The 10,694-nt window shown below is 25.9% G+C and overlaps 1 protein-coding gene across 2 annotated transcripts; it reads right to left on the bottom strand.

The window, feature by feature from the left end:
- Nucleotides 1–6,694: 6,694 nt before the first annotated feature.
- LOC113849932 (universal stress protein PHOS34) lies at nucleotides 6,695–8,266 on the bottom strand. Of its 2 annotated transcripts, XM_027480188.1 has the most exons (4): nucleotides 7,984–8,266; nucleotides 7,767–7,876; nucleotides 7,492–7,610; nucleotides 6,696–7,117 (listed from the first exon to the last, which is right to left on the bottom strand). In XM_027480188.1, the coding sequence occupies exons 1-4, from the start codon at nucleotides 8,156–8,158 to the stop codon at nucleotides 7,030–7,032; spliced, it is 492 nt and encodes a 163-aa protein (XP_027335989.1). In that variant the 5' UTR covers nucleotides 8,159–8,266; the 3' UTR covers nucleotides 6,696–7,029. The 2 variants fall into 2 exon arrangements, with proteins under 2 accessions (XP_027335988.1, XP_027335989.1); XM_027480187.1 differs by having other exon boundaries at nucleotides 6,695–7,117; nucleotides 7,492–7,876; nucleotides 7,984–8,260.
- Nucleotides 8,267–10,694: the final 2,428 nt, after the last annotated feature.

The raw sequence follows: 10,694 nt of genomic DNA on the forward strand, positions 1-10,694 counted from the left end.
GAACTAGGTGGGTATGGGAAGTGAGTTGGAGGAGGAATTTGTTTCAACATAAGCTCTCTACTAATAATCTCATGTTAGAGTTTAAAGACGGTGTTTATGTGAAGGGTTTGGAAGAAGATAAATGGGTTTGGAGAGTTAATTCTTCAGGGTACTATTCATTTCAGTCTGCTTATTTATTGTTATATGAATAGATGAGCTGTCCAAATAATGTTGCACTTATTACGGTGGACGCTCTGAGAAAGTTGTGGAAAGGGAAGGTTCCTCTCAAGTGTATTGTTTTTGCCTGACAATTACTATTGAATGCACTCCTATGTAGAGGATTGCTAGTTAGTCCCAGTGTCCATTTAGCTGATACTTCCTCCTGTTCTATTCTTATTTGGAAGAAATTCCAAGTCAATTATTTTTACTGTGTCCAGTTTCATCTAGGATCTGGTACTTTACTGCTCATTGGCTTGAATTTGTGGTGGTTTTGTCGGCAGATATTTCTTCTCATCTTTTGGCGTGGATTGGTGCTATAGTAGCAAAAGTGAACGTCATAGTCTGCTTATTGTTTGTGTTAGTATTGTGTGATCTTTATGGCTACATAGGAATAATATTATATTTTCTGCTGAAGTGTTGGATGAAAGAGAGTCGTTAAATTATATTATTTTAAGATCTTGAAAGTGGATCTCACTGTGTAACAAGATAGATCCAATTACCTTTACTAATTAGTACTTAAACCCACATCTCTGCTTATTTAAAAGCATAAGATAACTATGCTTATGCTTCTTTATATTTTTCTTACTTTTTTTAAAAAAATGTCAGATTATTTTATTTATTTGTGTAAGAGTTTTGAATATATTTTGTATTCATTTTAATAATATTTATTTGCCTATAAAAAAACATATCTCTCAAAGTATACGTGTAGTTCAGATGTTTTCTCGTGACTTGGTCAATGCCGTGTTGATATTGTCGTATTATATATTTTTTTTTCTAAGGTTAGTTACGAAGTCGTGTATACATGTTGACAATCAAACCAAGTGTTTTTATTTCCAATCTCTGTATTTGTTAATCCAATAAAGCAAACTCATCTATGTCAAAACAAAAGAACGTACGAGGAAGCAAATATCAAGAACCACTGAACTAGTAACTTGCAATTGTTCTTTAAATCCAGAAAATTGAAGTGTATAAAAAAAGAATTCTAATTTCTTTTACTCACCTAATTTGTTAGAAATTAAATCCTAATTAATTTTTTTAATAATTAATTTCAAACACAATAATTTTTATGAAATAAAAATGTTTATTTAAATTTATATTTTAAAATACTTTTGAATATTCTGTGTTGATTAAGATAAGGATCTTCCTAGAACTTTCAAAGTGGGTTAACTTATTTCACTCGAGTTGACTTACCAAGAGTTAGGCTCAAAAAAAGCTAACCTAATCCAACTCTCCTTTGTAATAAGCATATAAAATTATAACCCATGTTAATCCACTAACTGATGGATTAGTTCATGGGTAACCCACTAAATTAAAAAACTAAAAATATTTAGAAAATATATAATTAGTGAATAAGTAATTTTTAAATTATCAAATATTATAATATTTATATTATTTGTATATTTACTTTTTATCATCATTTATTTTTTTTAAGTAATTAATATTAACCAACTAATTCTCAAATGATCAAATTACTTTAAAAATATCAAAATAAATTTAAAACATTGTTTAATTAGAGTAACGAATCATATTCAGATATGTATGTGAATGAAAAATGTAAAGAGATTGATTTGAAGGATTAAAAATCGATTTAAGTGTAATTGTAAATTACTTTTAAATTTAAGTTATTAATTATAAAAAATTAAAAATATGTAAGTTAACTTGACTCATTGAAAGTTGAGTCATGTTTGCTAGTGAGTTGAGGTAGTGAAAGTCAAAAATTTAGATATACAAGTCAAGTTTTTAATAACTCATCTTGTCAAAAATTTAGGATAGGCTAGGTTAAAACTAACTTTAACAATTAACCAACTAACCACACTTCACAAATCATAGTTAACGTTGAGAGCTAAATTTTTATTTGCTTCATGTTTTAGGAACTAAATTATAATTTTTTTTTAAGAATTTTCACTAAATTGACAATTTTAATAGAGATAAAAAAATGTACTTAAGCCTGTATAAAAATCTTTTATTTTTCAAATTTAAAACAAATATAGACCTTCAATCATAAGAATCCTAACATGATTACTAACATGTACTATAATTTATGTGATTAGTGCTTGTCTATCATATGGAAAGCTGCATGGACCTTTGAAGAGAAAGAACGCGAGAAGAGTATTGAAGAAGCATGTGAGGTTCTGCAGATTCTTGAGAATGAGCTCAAGGACAAGTTCTTTGGTGGAGAGACCCTTGGGTTGGTGGACATTGTTGGTACCTTCTTTGCTTTTTGGCTCCCTGTTATTCAACAAGTTGTGGGGTTGGAGTTGTTGACCAGTGAGAATTATCCAAAGCTCTACAATTGGAGCCATGAAGTGCTCAACCTTCCTGTTGTTAAAGAGACTTTGCCACCTAAAGAAACACTTTTTGCTGCCTTCAAAGCTCGCCTTGAAAGCCATACTACTTCAAAATAGACGTATTCCTTGTCTGAAATTGAGCTTTTTATTGTTAAAATTTCAATTGAAAATGATATATATATATATATATATATATATATATATATATATGATGTATCCTAAGAGTTTTTTGTCATACTAATAATTCCTAGGCTCTTGTGGCTATTATGTTGTTTCACTTTTATCAAGAATAGTTTTAAAAGTCAAACTTTAGCCAAATATATGATAAATTTGTGTGTTTATCCTTATTAAAATCCTAAAATGTTTAGTTCTATTATGGGGCATTAGAATAGCGGTGATACTATTTCTTGCGATAAAGAGTATTCCAGCAAAAGAAACCTCACACTCAATATAAGAGATTTTGGCAAAGTTTTATGATGTTAGAATTACAATCCTTTCTACTTTGGCACAAGTCCCTGGTTAATAAAGCGTGGTTGAAATTTCCATTCTCTCGCAGTGCTACTTTATTGTAAATAGAATAGGCAAAAGATTTTATAAGAATGTACGTACTACGATATAAATGATAGATGTGATCCCCTTGCATAAATATAGTTAACGTGTTCATAAAAATTAATATGATTCATAGGATACGTGAAATGCAATTTATTAATTACATTTTTAACAATCTTTTATTTTAATACATGTATTATTTTGAAATGATTTTTGAATTTAAGAAATTTTAAAAAGTTATGAATAAAAATTTAAATAAGTTACAAATTAGTTAAATAAATATTTATTAGTATTTTTACTTATATTGCACACCAGAACTTTTTGGAAATTTAATTTTTATATTTTTTATAGTTTCTTCTTTAAAATTATTTTTACAGTTATACTTATAAAATTAGTGACTTTGCATTGTGCAAATAAGTGTAAGAATTATGTATAAGATAAAACTTTCACAATTTGGAAAAAAGAAAGAGTAATTTAAAGCAGAAAACTTATATTTTTCACATAAGATATGGTCAGAATAATAACTATTCATCCAAATTTAATTGATATTATTTGACATTGTAAATATTTTTATAATATATTGCTCTATTATTTAAACATTAATTCTCCCATCAATAAAAGTTATTATTTTTTGTAAAATTTAATTTAAAAGTTATATTAATCTAAATTTTATAAATACATTAAAATTAAACTCTTTATTGATATAATATATGTGCATTAAAACTTTTAAAAGGCTAAGTGTCTGTATGGTGTACCAAATTGAGTATGGAATTAAATGTTGGAATTAGGCTTAAAAAATTTTAATTATCATGCATGAATGTCTATTTGAAATTAGGATTATAATTTCATGAATCAATTCCATAGAATTCTATGATAACTAAATTTGTCTCACTTTATTTCCTAACTTGCACTCTAGTAATTTGAATTCCTAATATTATAGTTCACAAATACATTCTCATTTACTTTACTTCCTACTCTTTTAATTATGGTTCGTCTTTGTTATTCTTATGCTTCAGTAGATACTTTTTTTTTCTAAGTACTTTCTTCTTCTCTCTCTTCCTTTGTTTTCTCTTTTCGCTATACATATTTCTTTCTTTTCTTATGTTCTCTTCTTGTTTTTCTGTATTTTATTCTCTTTTTAACTCTACTTTTATATTGACCATTAATATCACTTCTTTTTTTATGTTTTCTTATTTTTTTTCTATTTTCTTCTTGTTCATTTTACATTAATTAATAATAAAAATGATTTTTTGCTATTCCTCATCATGTTATTCTTCTTATTCTTCTTTTACATCTTTTTTTACATTTGTTTCGTATTCTTCTTTTATGTCTCTTTCTTTCTTCCTTTTTTAACATTTGTTACATGTTTAATATGTTTACGTTAGTGTATTCTATTGTTCTTCTTCATTGCAAACTATGTTATATTGCTATTATGCTTTTTTTACACATGCTGCAAATTATATTATTTATGTTAATTGTATAATAAATTGTTTAATACTTTTTTTGAATTGTTAGATGTTAGAGCAAATATTAGAAATTAATTCAAGAACTATTGAGAGTACAAGAGAAATAAAAAAGAGAAAATTAGTGATAGATACAACAAAGTAATGAGATATAGTACATAATATACTTTTGAGGCAATTATAACATTAGACATGAAAATTGCTAGAATCAATTACATTTTACTAAACAAGCTTTTTTGAGCTTTGTAACATTTTACGTGGTGAAGAAGAAGGAAGACTACATGATACTTATCATGTAGGTGTAGAAGAATCTGTTACAATATTTCTATTTATTTTATCTCATAATTTAAAAAAATAAGAGTTCTCATAAACACTTATATTCAATTTATATTCTCAATTGTAAGAATTAAATTATATTTATGAGCATTTGTATATTTTCATCTAATTTATGAGAAAGATAGTTCATAACATAATATTAAATTTTAATAATAAATTACACATAAATAATAAATTTATTGTGTCATAATTTTTGAAAAAGAAGTATTAAGTTACTATTTTTAACAATTTATTCAATAATTATTTTATTTTTAATTAATACATTATTTTTAAAAAAGTTATTAAATAAAATTTTAATACAAAATTAAATTATTTTTTAAAAATTTAAATCTTACATTACACTATAGAATTTAATTTCAACTTAGAACTCTAATTCTAGATTCTAATTCCTTCCGTTTGTCAAACGTAGAATTATAATTATAAACCAATTTTAATTCTAAATAGAATTGAATTTAAAATCTGAATGTCAATTCTTATTCCTTACAAACGAATCCTAAATATTTAAATAAAATAGATAGACATCTACACTATACAAGAATTAAACTTTACATAAAATAATGTAATATATAAACTATAAAAATAAATAACATTTAAAAATAAAATATCAATCTATTTAAATCCTGAGTTAATATTTTCACGAAACAAGAAAAATTTATTATTTGAAATCTTATTGCTTAATATATATAAATTATAAAACTGAATTTAAACACATTTAGTGGTGGAAAAAAATTCTATATAAATTTTTTTAATTTACATGAATAAATAAATGTATTATACAAATATAACATAATTAATAGTAAATTAAAATTTAAATATATATATATATATATATATATTATGAAAAATACAAATCTAACAAAAAAAGAAATATAAGTCAATGATGTTCATGTCTTAAACAAGAAAATTATTAGTAATACTATAAATTTACAATATAAGAATAATAAATTTATATAAAAATATTAATAATTAAGTTATATAAAATTATTTATATTACAAATAATATTGTTTAAAATTAAATGTTTAATCTAAAATGATAATAAAATTTATACATTATATGAATTATATTTAAATATATTTGTTTATCATATTTTAATTACATACATAAATATCTAACCCGTGCATGACACTGGTAAAAAATTAGTGTGAAAACAAAAATTATTCGAAGTTAAAAGTAGGTTCCAGAAAACTCTTTTTACGTAGTAATGTCAAAAGTTTGAACTTTCCTCTGAGCTGTAATTTAAACCGACCTATGCGCATATGACAGTGGCTCTTCCATCTTCAGAAAAGTGCATTGCAAGTGGATGCCAGAGAGAGCATAAGCTGCGTACAACTGGAACCAAATCATATAAGGAAACTTATTCCCTACCACTCCATAACAATTTCAATTTTCAATTTGTGCTTCGTTTCGGATTTCTAACTTTTTATTCAAGTTATGCTTCTCTTTCTTTTCTTTCTTTCATTATTCTTGAAAATGGCAATGCCGTGCAAACTCCGAAACTTATCAACAAAATGTGTCAGAATATAGAAATTACTTGGGGGATTTATAGTCAAAGTTTGTTTAGATAAGTAATTTAATAAGTGTTTATTTTATAAAATTTCACATATGAAAGTGAAACAAATTTAATTACAAAATTCATTAAAATAAGTAAAATAAAACTCGTCTTAGTAAACTAAATTTATTTTAAAAAATATTCATCGCGTTTCTCTAATTTTAATATAATAAGTTTTTTTTAAGAAGAATGTATTGTTTTTAAATATTTAAATTATTTCAAAAAATTAGATTAATAAAATTATTTATTAAAATAAATTTACAGTCATAAGCTACTAATTAGAGGGAAAATTATTTTACGCTACGATGGAAGAAATGCCTTTTGGATATAACATCCATTGAATGGGTCGTCCTGAGCATATGATCCAAGGGCAAAATGCTCACGAAAACCTATTAAGATCCCATAAATTCTGCAATTACAACAGAATTTTGAAGGCCTGTGGCCTTGTATGGCACTCAAATTACATTATTCCTTCAATAAAGTCAAGGATTGAAAGCTAATAACATACATCATTTATAACTCAAATCTCAACCTCAACACCAGAATACATAGAAAACTGACTGTGACCCAACTAGATCAGGTACAATGCAATAAACAGATCAATTGAAATTTAGATGCTCTGCCAAACTGATTCATCTTTATTCTTTACTTGCTGCTGCTAGAATCCTTGACGATAGTCACAGGGCAAGAGGCATGGGTCATCACAAAGTTGCTGACACTTCCCAATATTATCCTGTTTTGTAATTTTTTGGAGTCACCGGCAAACATCAGTGAAACCCATATTTAAACAAATGCAGATAACAGTGTTCTATCACAACCAATATATAATAAATAAATCAGGACTGAATGTGACTTTAAGGATTAGCGAAAAGACACTAATTTTGTCAAATATGTAATCATTCAAATGAGGACCTCACTTGTAACCCAAAAACAAAAAATCAGAGTTTTAACTGCAAAATCAAATTACAAAGTTTTACACAACCCACCAAAAAATAAAGTCTTAATTGTCTAATTCCATAAATGTCACCTCGATGCGAATAATTCTCATGAAATTATTGGAGTCTAATTCCATAAAACAATAAATTAGGTGATTAAAAAACTAGGCACCTTTGGATCGTGCTGAGACCCCTGCTTCCCATAACCAGAGAATCCAGTTTCAGATCTTCAATTGCATCCAAAAGTTTCTCTCTGGCATCCCCCCAGTATAATTTCGTAACAATGTGCACCTGAACAGACAACAATAAGCGTAACAACAATAATAAAAACACATAGGCACTCCTAAACAGCCGTTGTCTAAATTGAATTCCATTTTGTCGAAACTCAGCAGAGAAAGAGAAAAACAGAGAAAAGGGAAAATGATTAAAAAAAAAACACACACACACCTCTTTTTGTCTGGAAGCAGTGTCAAGCATATCAAGAACTTCAATATCAATTTGAACCCCGTACTTGTTCATAATCTCAGGCTCTCTGAACTCTTGCAAAGGAATAAGAGCTTAAAAAGAAAATTGGGTTCAGATCAAATCAGATCAAAAGGAAAGAAATAGAAGAAAACACAATTAAAATTTACCCAAACAAAATTGACACAAAAATAGTACTCACGAGAACCAGATTTGGCCCATAGCTGGTTGCGGGACTCATCTAGAGAGTTTTGGTTGATGTGGATGATGTAAATGGTATCACCTTTGTCAGCTAAGTTATCAAGTGTCCATTTCAGAGCATTTTTGCTGCTCTTGGAGAAGTCCATAGCCACACCAATAGTCCTATCCTTTGCCATGTTTTCTTCTCAATTGTTTGTGTGAAAGTGGAGAGAGAGAGCTGAGCAACCATAGAACAAGACAAATGGTTTAAAACTTCAGGGTTTAGACAAAGTATTCCTAGGCTTGGTCATTGATAACGCATGTATATATTTTTAATAATGACACTCAGTCCATCTCATCCATTAACTTTATTTTTTATTTTTTGGTCTTATTGTAAATTTTACCATGGATGGCCTAGATTTATTATATGAGAGTCTTAAAGAAAAATGAATGTCGGTGTTACCCAAGTCATACATAGGAAAATTCTTATTACATGTGTCACTTTTTCAGCATTTATCTCACCATAACAAGATTCTTAATAGTAATAACAATTAATGTATAATGCGAAAAGGTAAATATTTGATTAAAAATAATAACTTAACAATTATGAAAAATATTCGTCATGAACTTTAAGTTAGTATTTAATATTAATGGTGAGAGTATCTGTGAAACATGTATTAGTTATGGTCCAAAGAATCTACATTTCTATATTAAATTTGAGATATTATTTTAACTTTTTTTTTTCTAAAATTACTATATTATTTCTTCTCATTAAATTACGCTTATTTCTTATATTTGGATAAATGTCATAAGCTATCACATTAAAATTAATTGATATTTATTTATTAACTAATTATTTAACTAAAATATATTTTTTATTTTCCAAAATTTCATTAATCCGTGTTTAGATGATTATATATAAAAAGATATACTATTAGTATATTTTAATTAAACTTTTTATAAGTTAACAAAAATTGCATCACTCAATTTTATTTAATATATAATGTATATTTTAAAGTATATATTAATGTCATTCTAATCAGATAATTACGATTTACGAGAGGTAACAAATTAGAAGTATACTAACGACAAACTTTGGTTCTCATATTGTCATTAAGGTAATATTAAATAATAGATTCAATTACAATTTTGTTCTAGTACTTTAAATTACACGTGAAATCTTTTTTTAGTTTTAACTTTTTTATATTTAATTCTCTTAATTTTTGAATTATGTAAATTAAATTTTATATGTTAATTTTTTAATAATTTACAAAAACATAAAAAATATGACATATTATTAATTTATATAAATTCAAAAAATATAGCAAGAGTTATTTTTTATTTTATTATTTATATATTTATTCTTTGTGGATTTGGATGAATTATTGATATGTTACGAAATCTTAAATACGATTAAACAATTTAATTGTTAGAGGGAGAAGATGAAACAGGTAAGAGAATCTAATTAATAATGGGACAAAGGGATAATTCTATCGTGCAGATGTGAGGATTTTATTCGAAGTGTTTGTAACTTTCACAGATAACCAAATGTCAACATCATCATCGCTCACGAGATATTTACTTAAATCACGGCCTTTGATAATGTACGTGTGGACCCCAGGGGATGATTTTTTGCTTAACACCGATAAACTACTTCGCGTGCTGCAGTTAAAGACCGAAACCATGGTATGTTTGATGGTTCATGGGGCAACAACGTGTGATTCGTTCCACGATTTGCACGAAACATGGGTTCCACCCTGGCAATCACGTTGGTGAATCCGTGCAGTGCCATCCGAACCATGTGAAGTTGTGAACTCAGATGGTTGTTTTTTTTGTTTTGGTTTGTTTTTTTAAAGAAATTATAAATTATTCATAGCAACTTTATTCCTTCAAGAAATTGGAGTTAGGTTAAGTAACCAAAATATTTTTATTTTGGGGATGAGTAACGTGGGTGAGCTAGTGTCTTATATTATTTATGGACAAGTTAGTTGAATGATTTAGTATAAAAAGTTTTAAAATATAGTATATATATTTTAATTTTTTAAATATTTGTAACTAAAAAATATTAAAATATTAGATATTTAGAATATATTTTTTAAAATATTTTTAAAGAAAATTAAAAAAAACTTAATTATAATATTTTAGTTGAATTTTTTTATGCTCAAATGAAACTTAACTATATTCTTTTAAAAATACTACTTTTTATCATTATTTCTAAAATTAGTTCGAGTCGTTCTTTTTTATTGTTGAAGTTAGTTTGATACATTTACTAATCATGGTTGAAATTAAAGTTAAAAAGTTAAAAATAATACTCAAGTTAAGAAATCAAATGCAATTAGATAATCAGTTTTTAGAATAACATCATAGAGACTTTGTTCAATTTCTCCTTATTTTTCTCAGCATACAAACTTGTTTTCTAACTCCAACAATTTAAATAATTACACTTTCTTTATATTGTCATATTTTAAATTGTGATATTTATAAATATAATTAATTAAATTTAAAAATATTATATATTTATTTTAATTTTTTTTAACAATAACAATTTAGTTAAATCAGAATATAATAATTAAAGAGATGTGGTTGAAATCTAAAAAGTGTAAAAAAAATTATTATCAAAAAAATTTGTTTAAGCTATTCTTTTTCATTTAAGCTAAAAATGCACGAATCCTTTGTTTAAAAAGTTTGCTTAAGATAGATTAATTTTGTTTAAACTAATATAATCTGTCTAAA

The sequence above is a fragment of the Abrus precatorius genome, unplaced genomic scaffold, assembly GCF_003935025.1.
Source record: "Abrus precatorius isolate BTA unplaced genomic scaffold, Abrus_2018 Scaffold9, whole genome shotgun sequence".
Taxonomy (NCBI): Eukaryota; Viridiplantae; Streptophyta; class Magnoliopsida; order Fabales; family Fabaceae; genus Abrus; species Abrus precatorius.

Excerpts from the sequence above, each read along its gene's own strand:
- LOC113849932 (XM_027480187.1), bottom strand. The coding sequence starts at position 8,158 with ATGGCAAAGGATAGGACTATTGGTGTGGCTATGGACTTCTCCAAGAGC. Across the intron at positions 7,877-7,983 it reads ATGGGCCAAATCTGGTTCTC|CTCTTATTCCTTTGCAAGAG; the intron begins GTGAGTACTATT and ends TTTCTTTTTAAG. Across the intron at positions 7,118-7,491 it reads GGTCTCAGCACGATCCAAAG|GATAATATTGGGAAGTGTCA; the intron begins GTGCCTAGTTTT and ends ATTACAAAACAG.